Source organism: Hetaerina americana, unplaced genomic scaffold, assembly GCF_022747635.1.
Source record: "Hetaerina americana unplaced genomic scaffold, ioHetAmer1.1.p SCAF_3, whole genome shotgun sequence".
Classification (NCBI taxonomy): domain Eukaryota; kingdom Metazoa; phylum Arthropoda; class Insecta; order Odonata; family Calopterygidae; genus Hetaerina; species Hetaerina americana.
In genome coordinates this window covers 22,568,307-22,587,878 of record NW_027286874.1, presented here as the reverse complement: position 1 = coordinate 22,587,878, position 19,572 = coordinate 22,568,307, and the positions used below count along the sequence as shown (strand labels likewise).

The 19,572-nt window shown below is 39.1% G+C and overlaps 1 protein-coding gene across 1 annotated transcript in view; it reads left to right on the top strand.

Annotated features, from left to right (window-relative positions):
- LOC139690729 (discoidin domain-containing receptor 2-like) overlaps positions 1-19,572 on the top strand; it is a 335,984-nt gene that overhangs the window by 117,945 nt on the left and 198,467 nt on the right. Inside the window, exon 3 of the mRNA XM_071588251.1 lies at positions 15,213-15,318. Coding sequence (XP_071444352.1) covers positions 15,213-15,318 — 106 coding nt within the window. The remainder of the gene's footprint in view (positions 1-15,212; positions 15,319-19,572) is intronic.

Sequence of the window (19,572 nt, the reverse complement as noted above, 5' to 3'; positions counted from 1 at the left end):
GCGGGTGGAAAAGGGGAAGGAGGCAAAGAGATGGATAGGGGAAGAGGAGGGCGGGGGGAGGGTGTATTTTGGTCTTACGAGCAGGGAACAGGGGTATAAGGGAAGTGAGTTAGTCTGTGGGGGAGGAGGGTTCGCACGGCTCCTTCCACGGTGAACGTGGTCGGGAGTTCGTAGATGAAAGGAGATGCTGAGTTTCTCCTACTACGTCTATGAAGCTCCACTCTCCCTCTTTCTTCCACTCGCCCTCCCCGCTTTGTCTTACACGCAGACCTCCGGCTCCTTACTTACTTCCCAAGACCCAAAACCCCTTGCTCTCTCTCCGACACTAATCACACTTGTCACATTTCTCTTTTTCAAGGGGTCACTCCCCCACCTCCATTACATTACTCACCCTTGTTCTAGCATTATGCCTCTGCTCGCTCAGCTAATACACAATCCCACAACCTCCCGCCCGCAGCTCCGAGTCCCTTTCCCCTCAGCACATCCACCGTTTCGCCCTTTGACGCCGCCATCTGCCCTCCCCTGCCTCCCTCCTGCAACGCCGAGCGCTGCCTTCCATTACTGCGCTCCTGCGGGGTCCCAAGAAGTAGCGTTTCCTCCCTCTCCCCCGGCACGGTGCCCCCTTCACCCGTCCAACCACCACGCACTGCTGCCGCTACCGCCTCCTCTGAGGCGACTCTACTTTTTGGATCGGGTGCGGGGGTCGAGTGGGGGGGCGGAAGGAGGGGTTAAAGAGGCCAGAGTGGGAGTGAGCGCGCTGACAAAGACACTCCATGTACGCGTGTGTGAGTACGCGTGCAGGGAGGGAGGGCGGGCGAGGAGCGCGACGGAGAAGGAGTCATCCCCGGGTTCCGGGGGGGGGGGTAAGGAGGCGAGGGGGAAGAGCGGTGGCGGCGGCGTTTCGATTTCACAGGGGCGGTGGTGGTAAATGCATTTCGGGCACTCTCCGATCCCTAATTTTCGCTTCTTAAGGGGTTCGATGGGGAGCTAATGGGTTGGGCGGTGGGGGTGAGGTAGCGGTGGCCTGTGGGAAAATGACTTGGGTGAGGTTTCTTACTTTTTTGTCATCTCCCTATGCCTTCCTCCCACCCGGGTCCCGCTATACCCCCTCTCGCAAAGACCCCTCACTGCGGTGACAAAAAAAATATAGTTGGTGTAAGAAGCCTCGTCCTCTCTCACTCTCGCGTTAATGGCTTGCACTCACCATTTTTCTTCACCGGAGCTCAAATGTAATTATTTATGAGATGTTTTTAAGAAGTATAATGGCCCCTTCTAATGCATTCACACAGTGTAAAGTTCACTTATAATCTCGAAACAAATACTGTGTAACAGGGTTATATCAGTAAATATTTTTAACTCAAGAGCTTTCCTTAATGGATAATGACCCTTTGCAATGCCTTTATGCCATATGAACTATGGAAATGAAGATGGAATGAAATTCTTGCTGTGGAAGGAAACACATGCATTTACCTCATATTAAACTTAAATTTACTTCAAGTATGTACTTAAGCTACTATTACTGAGCATCTGTGGTTAAAGGACATTAAAAATTGTGTTAAATAATCTCTATCGCTGTACTTGAGAAGTGGGATTCATATTAAAAATAGTATATCGAAAGCAATATACTTTGAAAATCCGGGGAATTATTCACGCAAATACTCGTAGTCACACTAGCTTAAAAATTATTTTCTTGATATATTGCAAGGGTAATCAAGGGTATTCACTTGAACTGTAGATTTACACGAAAGTCGGTGAAAATTTACAAAATTAGTTCGGTTGGCGGATTATCAAGTTTTAGTTAGCCAGTCAGTCAAAGGGTGGCAAGGATTGCCCAGCGCATTGGATATACGGTGTGATAGGTTTGGGATGAGAAATAATATAAACAAAAAAACGGTTATTTGGTCTTAAAGAGAGGAAAGCTTAATTAAATGTTAAAACTTGAACCCATAAACTAGAGCAGTTAACCGTTTTCGGAAGTAGAATGGACCAAAATGGCCAAAGTACAGGTAATAGAAGCATTCAATGAATTGCGTTAGGCAAAGAAGGTTGTGCAAGGAGGTGATTTTGAACTTTGGAGAAGGAAAGATGAACTTTGATACAGACCTTGGGTTTGTACAGCACGGAAAACGGTTGTTGAAGCAAAACAATGGGTTCAAAGAAATTGCTGGAATACAATGATTATAACTTAAAAGGAGTCATCCGCTAACGTGCATTACAATGCAACAATTCAAAGAGTAAAATTGTTGCTTTGCAAAACTATAGGCTTAGGTTGGAGGTTATTGAAATGTGGGTGTGGAGAAGGATGTTAATGATGAAACAGACATGCTGGGAATAGCTTGGCAACGTGGGGGAAGAGAGGGGATTTTTGGGAGAAATCCAATGGAGGCAAGAAAGATGGATGCAGAGCATTCTGATTGGTTATGGGATGTTGTAGGCAGTGATAGAAGAGAGAGCGTTGGACAGACTGGAGGTAGGAAGGAAGTTGGTTGATCTGAAGATAAGTAAACTCTTCTTCAGATCTGCCATTTATTTGAATATCGGATGTCAGGTTGTGGTTTTGAAGAGGCTAGGAAAGGTATTATTACTATATAGCCTGTGTCCATTCAAAAACGCAGCTTTGTCGATATAGATTCTAGTAAAATAATCCCTCGTGAGAATATGGATAACTTGGATAAATATTTGGGAATCGAGATGGTGCGGTGGCTAATGTACTGGCTTCCCACCTCTAGGGCTCGAACTCCAATCCCTTTGGTGGCCGCATTTTTGGTGGCTTCCCTATACCTAATTGGGGTGCTATGTGGAGAATACTTTAAGTGATTTTGCTGTCCGTAGTATTATGGAACATTAAACTGCGGATCCCTTGGCGCCTTTCGTTAAGGATAGGGTGATGCCGACGCCGGGCTTCTCTCCATCCCCCCTCCACCATTCCCTGAAACATGACCCCTACCAGACTATCTATTTATCCATTCTGGGGCAAATGACCTCTGCTGTCGGTCGCCTCACCTAATAATACTGCTACTTGGATAACTGTTTCAATTTTGAAAAAAAACAGAAACATGCGGAGGATGACATTGTTTCGAGTCAACATTATTATTATTATTTGGTGGTCTACCGTATTTTTAAGGTAGTTTTTGGATGGATACAGACTGAATAGCCCTATTGTCCTTGCCTCCTCTTCGCCCACTTTCTACGATAAACTGCTCTTCAATTCCGCAGTAATTATATTTCTCATCATTCCGACCAACGTCTCTATCCTTTTCCTACCCTTACCTGGCTGGCCTTAAGTCCTCTTATCCCTTCCGATTAGCGACTGATATTCAAGCAGGAAACCAAACCGAGTTTATTTTGTTAATCAAAACAATTGACATGAATTGGGCATGCTGCTTTAAATTCGATGATACTGAACACCTTTAAACATCTCCACTCAGGAACACTTTTTCTGAATCAGTGAATACGATTTGTAAAAACAAACATGGCGAACCGCCTCTACAGAAAACCGGATAGCCAACATTAACGGGAAGAACATTTCTTGGTCTGCCGTCAAGCGTCTCCACTCTCACATTTATCGCACCAATCCTCTAAAGAACACCTGCACGTTCCCATGCTCCTCCTCGCCCACTTTCTCTCTTTTCCCCACATTCTCCCACACCATCTCCTTTATCTCTTTACCCTCCACCCCTCCCTTCTCCCCTCTTAACTGTCCTACTTCTCTTCTCAGAAGGAGCGGCCGCCCAGTACGGAGTATTTTTTTCATTTCAAGTTCTCTTACTCATGTCACAGAAGCATTCCTCTCAATTCTAAGTTGTCAAGACATTGACGTCGATGCTAGTGGAATAAACAATATGGTTAGTCACTGTAGCCAATTGGAAAAAGATTTTCACTCAATGGTAAAAACGGGAAACGATAGGAAGTTCGAGGGTAATAAGGTTTCTTAATAAATCCTAGATTCCAAACACTAATACCCATTTCATTGCGAAGTTCATACTTCCAACGGTCGTTTGCTTTTCGCCGGGAAGGAAATTAGAAATAAAGTTTGCTCGACAGATTGACAGGATGGCAATGGAATACGTTCCTTGAGCGGGCATTGAATTATGTGAATAGCTTATTGGTAACTATTAGCCTCCTCCCAAAATGGAAACTCGGTGTCCCAATTCTGCCCCTTGAATATTTTATGAAGGGCTCCATTATTGCAAGTATGTAATTAATCGAATATATTTTCGCCTTGCACTGAACTGGTATATTATTATAGATTATCATCCCTCTCGGTTGAATGCCATTTCCAACAAAATACAGAACCTTTGGTGACTAAACGAAGTTGGTTTCTCTCGCTTTGGTGAGCTATATTTTACGAATATTAGGAAGTGTTCTTAAAGCCAGGAAGCATGAAAAAATATGAATTTACTTCTACTGTTCAATTTTCTTCCTTAAAATGATTAAAGCCTCGTACCACTTCATTCATTCTCTATTTCCAATCGCTCCATGGTGCGATATTACTATGCCCAAGCTTATGTATACCGTACTTGTTTCCACTGCTTCCGAATTCACCTCTATCTTTTTGACCTATTAATCATGAAAAATGTAGGCCAAAAATATGTGAGGAAAGGGGTTTTACCTTGCAATATGATTCTTAAAAAAATTTATTTTTAATATTTTTCCGCGACATTTTTTTATTTCTTTTTCTCATAGACATCGAGAAAAAAGTGCTTGGAGTTACGTGCGTACGTGTGCGTATTGATGGGCGATAGGGTCTGTTAAGAATCTCAATTCCTTGCCGGCGACATTTGCTGGATATTAGGGGAATGACGTATTCAGACTGAAACTTTGAGAAAAAAATCAGGGTTATTCATCTCCTTGAGACTTTATGCGAGTTAAAGTCTTTTAGAACGTTTAACTCTCACTTTCTTTGAAAAGATAGGGAATTCAAGCACTTTTTCGCGATAAGTAAATATATTTATATAAATATGTATTTATTTATATCGCACAAAAGAAATATACTTAAAGGAATGATACAAAGACATGTCCTTGTATAGGGGTGAAGGTTAACTGAAAAAGATATTTCTTACAAATTAAGCAAAAGTAATATATATATATATATATATATATATATATATATATATATATATATATATATATGTATGTGTGTATATATATATATATATATATATATATATATATGCATACTAACAAAAATATGTCCTTTTGTTTTACACAAGAATTTAAATGAAATATGTCGAGTCCCAGATTTGGAAAATGTAACTGAGTTTATTTAAGGAATATATCGTGTTTATGCCAAAAAGAATTTCATCCAGATTTTTTTCCATTTTATGGTATTCTTAAAAAGAGATAGGTAATCTTTATTTTTACACCTCTCCTAGGCCTGATGTACCGGTAAGACCCAATATATTTCGCGGTACGTGATCTTAAATCCATCAAACGGGTAATGGTTGAATCCGCAAAAAAGTAAATGAATGAAGGTCAAAAGTGATTTTGGGGAAAATAATTACTTCATTAACATAATGCGCTATGAGATAGAGGCGATGCATCAGCTTCATTGCGAGCCCTACTCGAAGGGATGCCCCATAAATCTATACGGAAACGTCATCGATTTCATATTTTGCATACCGATTCACATTACTCACATTTTGGTAAGGAAAAGCCGGGGAGGAAGAAGCTTAATTCAATCCCGGACATTCCGCACATAAATGCTTCTCACTTAATGTCTCCGGTGAGGAAGACGGAAATGTTCCTTAATCCAAAGCTGGGGGGTAGGGAACTTTCCACCTCATGCTCCCTTCCTGAACAGCCTCATATTTTTTGTTTCCATTTTCATCCAACTTTATTCTCCATCTTGAAGCAACCGGTTCCAAATTCGAAGGCGCTGATCGTTCGTACTTTAGTGCGTTTTCTTTTTACTTCGGTAAGCCTTCCACAGTCTGCTCAAACGCAGCCTTAGCCCCTCCCCCTTCTAACTTTTCGTCTCCCTTTTGTCCCGTCTGCATGAATTTTCCTTGGCCATGCTTCCACGAACATTCACTGGATATTCCCTTTACTTCCTGTTTTCGCGTTTTCTTTCTTTTCAACTAAATACTCAATATTTTATTTCGCCGTTCTTAAATTTCTCTCATCACCACCCTCTCCCTCATCCTTGCGCTATTTTTGATTGTATGCCATCTCATTCTTCAAAATATTAAATGCTGAATTAATTCTTCTATTTATTTCAGTCTAGTATCCCAAAGATGTGAATAGAAAGCGCTCAAACTTCGCAGTTTTGAACGAAAGAACATACCTGTCCATGTAGATGTATGTTCTACTGTTTCATTTACAGTAATTTGAAGTAGCAATGGACAATAAAAATGCTTTATAGCAAAAATCATCCGATTGAATTTCGGCAAATTTAAATGAATGTTGCAAAACTTACACAATACATTCAATTTCAATTTAACGTCTTTTTCCTCTTACTCAATATGCAATAGCGTAACCTCTACCCTTTACCACATAATCCCTCTCTCTTTGTCTCCTTCTTACTTTTCCACTCTCTCTCTCTCTCTCTTGTTCTTTCGCTTCTACCCCTCTCCTATTTTTCCTACCCCTTAGCTGAAACAAACATCTCCTCGTTCCGAGGGAAGTTATAAATTTCCTTGGGCATCGTCGCATCGGATCTCTCCGCTTCATTTAACACAACCCCTGAATCGCCAGTTGAAGGAGGGTTAGACACTCCCCTCTTCTTGTCCCACCTCTTCAATTCTGTTTCTCCTGCCCGATTCCCCAACTTTGCTTCCTCTAAAAATAAAGAAAATGGGGAAAGAATGGGCGTGAATATTCTTCGGCAGAAGACTAGGGTGAATTGGAAAGGCACCCATCTCTCCGGTTTTTATGAAAACCCTTCCGTTCCACCAATTCTTCTCAAAAATGCATTCTTTGGTGACATATCTTCTGTACAATTTTCGCAAGTGCGTTATCATATATGATGATGACATGGAAACATGAAATAATTCGTTTTGACATATGCAGGACTGAAATTCTGCTCTTCACAAATCGATTTATTATTTAAACCAACAAAAAGTATCTAGAAGATAAGAAGTATCTAGAGGCGAGCTTCTAATACTTTTCTCTCTCACCTCATTTGAACGCACTCTTACTAATCAAATACAATCAATCCTTAATCATCTCCTAAATATTCAAAACAATTTCGTTTTTAATAACTTCAAAGATTAAAATAAATATTTTGGAAGAATATTTCCTCATCAATCAAAGCCAAGTTCTGATATTACGAGGGTCATCCGGAAAGTAGTACCCGTTCGTGAAATAAAGACACAAAAGTAAATATTAACAAACATAAAAAATTTTATTTGAAAGAGGATACTTTAAACTACTTCTCAACATAATCTCCAAGCAAATTAAGGCATTTGTCATAACGTGTGACAAGTTTCTGTATTCCTGCTGCATAGTCCTTCGCCGCCAGCTCATTGAGATACGCGAGGGACCCATCTTGCACAAATTTTTGCATAATGCAGATGGTGTTTAACAATTTCATGAACAATTGTTCGAGAAACATTGGGAAAATGCTCACAGATGTCATCAATTGTGACGCGCCGATCGTTCCTCACGAATTCGTCAACTGAGCTCACCAGTTGGTCTGTAATGGCAGACGGTCTCCCCGAACACTCATCGTCGTGTGTGTTCCCCCTCCCCATGTTGAAGTTGCGACACCACCGCCGAACAGACGACTCGTCCATTACATTGTCTCCATACACCTCCTTTAATTGGCGATGAATATCACATGGGCGAACGTTTCTTGCATTGAGGAATTTAATCACTGCCCTCACTTCACAACTGGCGGCGTTCTCAATTTTTTTAAACATTGTAAACAATCACAGAAACAACACAGGCAATGCTAGCGTCACGCAACTTGGCTCAGAGAAGGCAGACAAGCCACTGAAGCTATCTGACCTCGTCCAGCGGCTACTCGCGTCGTCAGCACTTCATGCGGCACGAACGGGTACTACTTTCCGGATGACCCTCGGTTTGGGACATTTCCGTCACAATCATGACGAGTTTATGCGTCCATACATAACCGTGGACAAAATATTGATACACTACTACACTCCAGAGACAAAGGAATAGTCGAAACAGCAGTTTTCTAAATTCTCCAAAGAAAACGAATACGGTGAAATTGGCCGAGAAGGTGACATCTTTTGGGGAGCGTGCGAAGATCACCTACATCGATTTACTACAAGAAGGACAAATGAAAAATGAATAATATTTTGCGTCGTTATTACACTGGTGGAGTGTTGAAATCAATAAAAACACCCTTATTTCGTAAAGAAAAAATTCTCGTCCATCGAGACAATGCAGGGGTGTACCTGTGCAGTTTCAATGGGAATATTATGGAATTAAAGTTCGAATGATAACCCGCTGTATTCAACCGATTTGCCCCAAGTGACTTTATTAGACTTCTACGTTTTCTTCTACGTAACGGTTCACGTAAAACGAGGCGGGTATCACCAACATAGATGCCTATTTTGAGGACCTTCCACCTTAGTGAAAGGCTTAAAAAATTAGTAGAACGGGGGAAAAATTGAAGAGGGCTAAAAGGATATTATGTTGAAATATCTACTCTAAATAATTTCATTCTTAATTTTTTCCTAAAGACTCACTGAAAGACCTACGTACATTTGGAATCAAATGCAATTTTTATTATTTCCTTTTCTCTAAGAATTTTGCATGAAAGTAATTTATTAGCTTAAATTTTAACACGAATCCAATAACCTAGAACCATACTATGCCGCATTCATACCATGTATCAAGAATTCAAGGGATGGAGAGTTCGTTTAATCATTACAGATTATTTCATTGGCCCTTTAGCCGTTGTCTGACGATCATAGTGCGACATATTCTTACTTACTACTAACAAGATATAATTCCCGTCCCACTTAATTATAATTAAAAATTTATTTATAAATATTCCTTAGTTGGAAATTATTAATTCTGCTCATATCAAATGCCGCTTCAATGATTAATTAAAATGGCATCTATCATTTAATTTTCTAAGTTTTTTATGTTAGTATCTTTCCAGCCACTTATTTTAATTGAATCCTGCCTAAATCAGCAGAAAGTGTGAGGAAACTACAAGTTTCACAATTTAACATTCGGTTTGTGCGTGGTTCTTCGTTCATGTTCTTCATTTTACGGTGTCTTCATTCATGGGCATGTAGACTGCGTAGCGTATTACTATGATCGATACTACAACTCCAGTACTGACAGCTGAATTCATTACAGAGCCCCGATAAGACCAACTTACGAATCGAATATTACCAAAGGAAATAAAAATATTCATAAATGGTAATAATTAATATACTATAACGAAGCCCAAAATGGTATTAAATCTATTAAAAGTTAAGCAGATAAAACCCCCACAAAAATGTATTCGTTATTTCTCTTTCATATTTTCCAACTAATAAGAAAGCTCATTTGTATGTTAAAGACAAGTTTCTCAAATAAAATCTCATAGAAAATAAAAACTTTGTGCTGCATATGCTAGTTCCAATTGCCTTGCTAGTTATCATTTTACGATTGCTTCAACAACTTGAAAGTTTTTTTCAGATAACGAACAATCAATATAATACCGAAATATCCTGATACGATTCTCAATATACCATTTAGTTCGCCCCCTAAAATTTCGTCATTTAGGAACAGGACTAGGCTCCCTAAATTCTTGTAATAATACATATTTTCACATTTTAATTCTCACGATGTTATTTCATTCCCGCAAAAATTTGACATTAAATAAAATATCCATGCTCTTAATTTTGATTTTTATTGTGTTAGATTAAATAAGCGTTTGTCAGCAAACTTTATCCAATGATACTTTAAAAAGATAGATATTATAACGTATTTTAACTTGATATTTACATAACTGATATAGTTATGGTAATACGTTATTTATAATATTTTGTGAAATATTTGTACCGTTTTTCCACCAATGCGAGGAAGTCTTCATTGCAAAAACAACAAGAAATGTTTTCCTCGCCAATGGCATGTCATTTTTGACCCATCTCCCTCCAGATCGGGAGGTGTCAAATTGCTTCGGTCGGATAGCTCTGCTCCAGAAGAGGAGCGAGGAAATTCCATTATCAGGATGTTAAGAATTATTGTTCGTGTTTATTTAACTTCGGTGTACTAAATTCTTCCCGTCAATCGTTAGGACACGAGAATTAATCAATTGTGGGTAACTTAGAATGAACGGAGTTTGTTAAGACCCCACACACTCACTTTCAAGCACGACAACCCATTTAGCGGAGAAGGACCAGGGTAGAAATACACTGGGAGCAAAGAGTTAAAATTGTTTCTGCATAGTAGTTTCGTTCAAGTTTCCACTTGAATTGGGGTAGGCATCGAGGAACACAAGTCACTGGCGTCATTTGCAGTAAGAACTAAAGATTCGAGCTATATATATATATATATATATATATATATATATATATATATATATATATATATATGCATGCTCCACAAGGTATTTATTGCCTTCAAAACTTCCCTTTGTTACAAGATATTCCTTTGGAAGCATTACATGATGCGCCAACACGTTCAAACCCCCCTCACGTGTCAGTGGTTTGAATACCAGATTGTTTTATTTCCTCGAAAGATTTTACAAACTTCATTCAAGCGTGCTTCTGAACAATGATGGCATAGCTTGATGAATAACTGGGAGATATCTTCCGAACGTGCAAGAAGCTTACAAGCAGATCCCTGGTGGAAACTGCCAAATAGTTTCAAAGGGGTGTCTGAGGGAAATTCCTTCGAGCAGAAATAAGCGCCTGCTTTTAGTACTAGAGAGCTTAAAGAAGCCTAGGCAAAAATATACATTTATTTCTATTTATGATAAAAATTTTGAAGAAAATTTCTCAATATAAGTCATAAAAAATATGAATTTCAACATGTTATGTGAATGAAAGAATTAAAGACGTAATAAAGCGAGCGATCACAAATTCTACTTTTTTTAAATTGTAGGAATTGGTGATAATATAAAAATAAGGGGAAGTGTTACGAATTAGAGGAGTTATTGAAATGAAACTGAAAAGTATTTTTTATTTCTAAATTAGCAGCTTAATTCCGTTAACTAAAAACCTTTTTATTACTCCCGAGTGTGGTTTGACAAATGAGAAGGCGGAGGTCACGTCTAGCCCCGAGGTACGTGGAATAATGTTTGCAAGAATGCAGAGTCGGTGTTAAACTTGAATCTTTTGAAGTTTCTTTGTTTCTGGATTCTTATTAACTATACTAACGATAATAAGATTAATAACATTGAACTACAGAAATTTTAAACACTAAGATGAAATCTCACCTGGCTTATTCCGTTCCGAATTAGGATGTCGTAATCGTTTTGCAAAAAAGCTGATGGAAATTAATAGCAAAATAATGAATAATTCTCGATTAAAGCAATGCTAATGTCGTCATAGTGACATGCGGTGGTGAGTAATAGAGTTGTTATATCCGTTCGTTTAGCCTTCAATTACATGACATAATTTGTGTCAAAGTTACACTTGTGCCGTTAAATTACACCCACAAAGATAGTAACGAGGGAGGAAATGAGATATATTGAGATGATTATTTCTGTTCATGTTTCTCAGGCAAGCGTTTTAAAGCTATCTCTTCAGCCTACAGCATAAATCATATCTTAATAATACACAATAATTCTATTACAGCTTTGGAGGAGAACGCAACATTAATCCATTAAATGGATTATTCCTGTCGTAAAGGTAATTTTCTAGTAGCCGCAACACATGTACTCGTAGCATTACATCCCCGGAAGATAACTACATTACTTTATGGAATATTTTAAGCGGAAATGTGATAGAATATAAAATGGAACAGAAAATGCATATGTCATGCTTTATGGATTGTATCGTAACGATTACATTGTAAACCAACGTTCAATGCCAATCGTAAGAGAGATAGATAGGGAGTAGCATTAGCTTCTGATGACGATTGAGCCTTGAACCGTGTCACAAATTAGTTAAATGGAGTCTCAGTATATATTAGGGTGAATGGTAGGCCTCTATTTATCAACTTCCATAGCCATGATTTTGGGACTAATGTTTTGCAAAACTAAAGGAATCCAAATTTCATTCTTATGGATTTTGTTTAAAGGGATTTCACGCCTCTACAATGGACGGGTAGCTACTTGTTATAAAGAAACATGCAAAGAGTGGACCATGGGAGTTCATTATTTTAATGGGAAGGATGAGTGCCATGAGAAATTGAATGATCTTTTCAAGAGCAGACTCAATAGGTTTACGAAGTGAAAGCGATCTATTTATTTTTTACTCCACCAAACTGTAAATTATACCGCTGCCATTCTTTTACGTATTAGCTTCATGTCAGTCGAAAATTGATCTCCTAAGGCCACATTCCTCTTTCCGACCAAAAGCACTATTATCGGAAGGGTCAATTCTTTATGGTTTAGAGAGCATTCGTTTTCAATTAAGCGAAAGGCAATAGAAGGTTAGGGAGAGAAGCAGAATGGGTATGGGTGGAAATTAGGCGGACGGTGACAAAGATTAGGATAAGGAGAGAGAATCGATGCGTAACGGGGAAACCCTTGGAAATAGCAGCACTTGGGGGAAAAGTTGGAAACGGGCCTTCTCCGATTCCAATCCCTGAAGGAGAAAGGGGCAAAAAGGATCTCAAAATCACCAATACCTTTGGAGCCCATCTTCCGACCCCCAAACTTCTGGTCTCTCCCCCTCCACACGCATCTTTACCTTCCATCTCATTTCTTCCGGACTCTCTTTTTCTCTCTCTACGACTCTTTAAAATAACCTGCCATTACTCTGCAAATGAGAAAGTAGGGAGGGAGAGACAATACAGTATAAGCAAAATTCTGTTTTGACTCAGCCTCTTGAGATTACCACTTGATGGTGTTAAAGTATGCGGCGAATTTTCATTCTTGGTGGACCAATTATGTGTACACTAACGGAATTCCTCTAAACTTTCGAGAAAAATTCTATCATTACTGCCTCCATTCCAAAGCCCTAAAAATTGGATTGGAGTGCCCCCTGCCATTTTATTATGCCTTTCACTGTTTTGTGAAAGTTTTAAGTTAAGAAATATTAAAGTTTTTCGCTGGTCCTTTTTGTCCAGAATTTCATTCCATATCTTATATACCTTCGTGAGAATGATGTCTTGAATAAAAGTTAAGGAAAACCGTAATATATTGAAGGAGGAATATACCTTATATTTTATTGGATCTTATGATGATCAGAGTCTTTCTGGTAGCATTCAAGCATTTGTGTTAAAAATGATCTCGCGTTCCCTCCACCCTTTTTGCATTTCCTCTATTTCATAAGCCTTACAGGGTAAGGCTTCACTCCGTGGAAGTTTAGTAGATCCATCAAATTTAAGTACGTTCTCCCTTAGATTTGTTGGGTCTACTATTTCAGTTATTCATCATACAGTTGACCGTTTATGCAGAGTCAAAGTACTAGTACTTAGAAATACTTTCGGTTGCAATAAAATTAGAAATATTTTTGGGAGTTCCAGCGGAAGGCCATCCGATAGCAACAGGAACATGTATATCCTAGGTAATTTATAAGTACTTTTTTGGGAACACGTTTTTCAACTCCGTATCATCTTTGATGATCTTACCTCCTTGAGATAGGTAGGTCCTCGCACAATGCAGAAGTTTCATCATAAAAAGTTTGATTTGCTAACTTAAATACATGTATACTTTTATGAAATCCATTATTAACCCAGACTGAAGTACTTATTAAAACTTCTGTAGCAAGGGTCATATACTTTGAATTCTTATGTAATCATCATTTACATTTTGCATTATTATTGCATCATAAAAATTGTAAAATTGAATGTTTCATAGCAGGATGTCGAAATAGAAATGCATTTCGACGTTTACACCATTTATGACATATATTAAAATGTTGTAGTTTCTCAAGCATTTTTCAACACATTATTATAATATAATAATAAACAATGATTGTGACACATGTCATCGCCACAGTCACTTCATAAACTTTAACCACCACTTCCTCCAATTTCCTCTTCGCCTTTCCATTTCCGCTATTTCCTACTTCTCAGTTTCCACTCTCCCCTCCACCATTTCACTGAAAAATGTCATCCGAGCCCATCTATCGATTCCCCCAAACCTTGGTAGTAGTCAATAAAGTTGACCTCTCATCCCTGGATGTGCCCATGATGTGCGTGTATGGGTTGGGGTGTGTATGGGAAAAGCAATCGGATCCGTGTTATGGAACTACGTTGCTTATTGGGGCGACCAATCTCTCTTCCTTGCCCCCATTCCCAGTATCTTCCAGTCGCCCCCTCGAGGAGCACTGGTGGAAGAAAAGAGGAGAAGAGATGATACACAGAAAACAAGGTTTAAGTACCTACACTATGGACGAGGATGGATTTTTTTAAAAAGATTCTCTTAATTTATTTTCCGCTGCAAAGAAAGCGATGTTAACCCTCACATTACTAGGAATTCATGGTAGGAAAAGAATGTCTGCACTATATCAGAATTTTCCGACAATTCCTTTATTTGAGTTCTTATTACAGCTTCCGGGTGAACTTAAATGGCGGCGTCTTACTGATTACTAACTATGTTGAGGCTGCATAAAAACCTACTAGCAGATTTTCCAAGACGTGGGTACATAGTATTAATTTATGAGTGTTACAAGGTGATTTTTGAAATCAATCATTGATGATTCAGACAAGGAAAGACGTACGACTACTAAAACGTTCGTGTCCATCTTTCAGCAAAGCTGTAAAAAACTTAAATCCAATTCTGTAATGACGTATACACAGATAGGATTTTCAACAGACAAAAAATAATTTTTATCCGGCTACTTAGGCTTTATGCAGAATTGTCTGACTGTTATTTGAACTACAAAATTTCAGTAAGCAGTACGAATAAAACCGAAGTGGAAATTTTCCGAGCAAAATAATTTGTGAATATATTTTTTACTTTTATCAGGTTATCATGAGGTACATATTTGCGATACATACTTGTAAAACAACGCGTCAAAGTAAAAATTACGAGCTTTGAGAAATTAGTGACCTTACTACCGCACATTTCCACACTGCCACCGTGACTAATATATGTATGATATTTTTGAGTGCATGCAGATGTTCGTAAAAAAATATTTCCCTGGGTAATTAATTATCATCGCTTTAATGTCGTTCTTTTTTTGCAGCGCAATGCATCACTCCCCTTGGCATGGAATCTGGGGCGATCCGAGATGAAGACATCTCAGCCAGCTCTTCTTTCGACAGTGGAAACGTCGGACCTCAAAATGGGAGGTGAGTAGAGAATATAGGACTATATGCACTCGTAATTCACAAATGATGAACCGCTTTCGCACATGTTCTGCATGATTTTGGGGCACGTACTACGTTCGACCAGGATGGCTCGAAACCTCACAACGGGTAAAGGTGTCACAGTCTCCCAAACAAATAATACGTGCACCTGTTTACTAAGCCGTGAAACCTCTTAATTTATGTTGCAGTCTGAATTAAGCCGACTCTATTTATTTATATATTCTTTGTGTGTTGAAAACTTGCTATTTTCAAAAGCTTTAGGCAGTACCAAAGAAACAAGTAATTTTGGAACCAGCTACGTAATCCTCTTAATTGATGTTGCACTCGAATTACGTCACACATCTTTGATTATTCTTCTGAGTGTGTTGTTTTCTGGTAAAAATAACGCCTCAACTGAAGGTGGGTGTATATACGCATTTCTATAATAAGGCCCGTGAGGTGTAATTCGGAGCATGACCGCATCGCTGATGCATACAATTTAAAAATCCCAAGGGTTTCAGATGGGAATTTCCCCCAGCAATCTCTAACGCGGCTATACGCCCACTTCACCGTCTTCTCTTCCTTTTGGTGAAAATAAAAGGATGATCCAGACGGATTTTGCTCGCTCTGGTTTTACCTATGAGTGCGGGAAAAAGAAGGCTATCTCCAAAGAGGAAATGTAGACTCAACGGGAGAAGGTATGGCAAGGGTACAGATAGGAATAAGCAATTCCCGATATGGTCACGAGTCTGGCCATATCGAGGAAGAAGGAGGAGGTGGGCCTGGACGGAGAGGGCCCCTTGGGGGAGTGGGTTTGGAGGAAGAAAGGAGGGAGGTAGGACACTCCAGTCTGTCGGCGAGATAGATAATCACAATTGGAGCATCACGAATCCATAGAGAGGTGCTTGTGGGATCTGCATTCGGTCTGAATGCGTGGGTGTGTTGCCATATAAGTAGGGAGAAGAGGAGGAATGGATTGAGTGTCCCTTTGATCTCAGAGCTATGTCTTTTCCAGGAAGAGAGGTCGTTTGACCAAATCGCTCTGTCGCGCAAACCTCCGATAAGGAGCTAATTTTAAATAAGTGGATCAGGCGAATAATTTTTGCAATTTTTTTAGCGCAAAGAGATCTAAAAATTGTAACATAAGAATCCAAACAAAAATTTCTCGTATCCTTCATTTTCTGCACATACTTATATCTTAAGAAATAAACGGGAAAACTTTCTTTTACGTTAAATACTGGAATTCAATCTGCTGAGGTACAAAAAAATTATACATACGATACATAAATAAATAAATAATTTCATGACTAGCATAAAAGAAAGTTTGCCATATGAATGAATAAATAAATATAGATGTATATAGTCAAAAGAGAGTAGTCCTGGAGCAGTATTGGAATGAGAAAATATCAAGCGAACTCGTATTTAGATATTCGATGAAGTCAGAATATATACATTCACAGAACATTTTAACAATTCGCTATATAATGTTCTACACACTTATTTTTTGTGTCAATATGTTACCTTGCAGGCTGCTGGCTAGGTGTATGGCAGTGTATCCCTAGGATATTCGCGCAGAAGGCAACAAACAGCAAGCGAGGTTTTGCGGTCATGTACCGTACATTTGAGAAATAGTTAAAAAAAACTTAAGTGTTTTAGGCGATGAAAAATTATGCCTTTCAAATGTGTGGGGAAATGATAATGGAAAGGCTTTTGGAAGCTTATAAATAATATTTTGTAATTACCAATTTTAGTTTCAAACGAATCAGAATTGCGTTTTCAGTGTTTAACATTATTTTACAATGGATTTACTAGGATGTAAGAGATGCAAAAATGGACTTTGCAAGCAAGATAAATCGTTTCCTTTAAAAATCGAAAGGAATCGAAAAAAAGAAATACCACGTCAAGGTACGTATCTGCTGAGTAGGGGACGACGGAGAAGTATTCGCGAGAGTCCTCTGTGGAGAGCAGGCACGGACGCCGCTCCGACACGGCGACGCCGCCTCGTCGGGCGGGACTCATGGAAAATGAATGAGATCTAATCCCATCGCGTGGTCAAAGTCATCGCCGAATAGTTTCTCTGGGGATAAAAAAGAAAACCCTCGATCTAAGGTCTCTTTCATTCGTCCATTCGCTAAAACTTCTCACTCCCAAGTTTCCCCTTCCACGCAACTTCTCCCCACTCCCTTCCTCCTTCGTATTCCTTTCCCAGCTCTGCTACGGTTTTATCTCTCTGCGTTTTTGTCTTCCATTTGCCCTTTGCGTCTCTCCCACTAGTGCTTTTGCATTCAACGTTCAGGAATCCACTGAATTATTCTTTCAACGAATCGAATGAGTCAGTAAACTTTTTCGGGAGATCTTAAATTTAATATTCTTCTGCTAAATCACAATATACCTGTCACTAAGGCATTTATCAAGGTGGTTTACGATACACATACGCCGCTGATTTTACAAAACATTAATTTTTTTAAAAATATTAGGAAAGGTTTCATAAAAATAGATTTATCCCAGATATTGCTACAATTCCTCAAAATTCTTCAAAATACATCCCTTAAGCGTCAACACACTTTTGCCAGCGTGTTTTCACAGCTCGAATGCTCCCTGTTTGGCGAATTCTGGAAGGTCTTTAAGAGTTAATAATACGAAGAAAATAAATCCTACAAACAAGATGTTAAAGTAACTTGCGTGGAGGTATGATAAGTGAAAATAGGTTTTGAAATTTGACAGTCGGAATTAAATTACTTTCAAATTGATAGAAGGCGAAGTCCCCGGCTCACTTTTTGCCTGTCGCCACTCCCAATCACCCTCCTCTTGATAATTGTTGGTCCACTAAATCTGACCTCACCCTCGCATAGTTTCACACACGTGTCTTCTTAGGAATGCGCATTGCGCCCGAAAGGGCGGGGAGAGTTTTGGCGGAACGGAGGGCGTGTGATGTGAAGGGAAAGCATGTTGAGAAAAAATACAAGAAGAGGAGCGGGGCTCCTAGAGAGGGATGAGACGGGTGGGGGGAGAGAAAGGGGAAAAAGAGGGCTGCGAAAAAAAACCAGTCGTAAATCAGGGAGCAAGAGATAAGAATGGAGTGAATTCGCTCTCTTGGCGCCGTTCGTATTATGCCACGCGTGAATCTGCAACGGGTTTATTTTTGACACACACATATATACTATATAGCTCAATGAGGAAATTGAATAAAAAATTAAATCAACTACTTGCAGCTTGTCGGAATTCGTTTATTAGACAGTAATTATTTTAATGCAACGACCGTTTGAGGATTTTTAATTTTCGACGTTCGTTACCTCGAAAATATTCGCAAAAATACTGTTTCCCGTCAGAAAATACTGTCAAAATTAGGAAATGCACACCTACTATTATGGTAGAAGCCTATATATTAATCACTAAATACATGTATACATTCATATGTATTACCTAATTAATATTTGAATAAATAACCAAACTTGTCCGATATTAAAGGTATTTTTTTAGGTTATATTATTTTTTAAAGATGCTTAGGAACTCATGATGATCACACGTTGACTCATTCATTTTCTCATTACAGGGTTGGAAGATTTGCTTGGGAATCTAATGCGATATTTCCGGAAGTTGAAAAAAATATTTAAATACTACAGGTATATGAATGATCTCCTCGCAATTCACTGAATAAAATCATGCATTTCCTAAAAATAGATAATTGCGTAAATTATATCTTTTTTCTCCCAAAAAATTAAAATTCATTATTCTAAATGAGCTTTTACATTCCTCAAAATTTTGTTTAAATTGAATAATTTCCGTACTTTGAACGCACGGATACGAGAAGAGAAAAGTGACGAACTGGCGGAAGAATTTTTTTCCGATTAAAATTAGAATCCATAAGGCAAACATATCTCGTCATGTGGAAATAAAATATCTTGCCAGAAAAAATGGAAAAGCCACACGAATTAAAGTCCCCTTAAATTCGCGGGGATGCGGCCTTAATATCGCGTTTATATTCCCCAGCAAATAAGTAATCGCTTTTGCGGCCCGTCCGCCATAAAATCTGCCCGTCACCGCTATTCCCCATGCACCGTTTCCGGGCTCGCAACTTTCACCCTCTAAATCCTCCGCGCCGGCGTTCTAGCCACCCCTTCCCCTCCATTCCTCTCCCTCACACGCCAAGGAAGTAACCTTCACAGAGTTCCCCCCTCAAAAGCACCCACACACACTCCGACCTGCCGCCGTGAGTAATGTCGTGGATGGAAGATCAGACATCTGGGTGGCAACTTA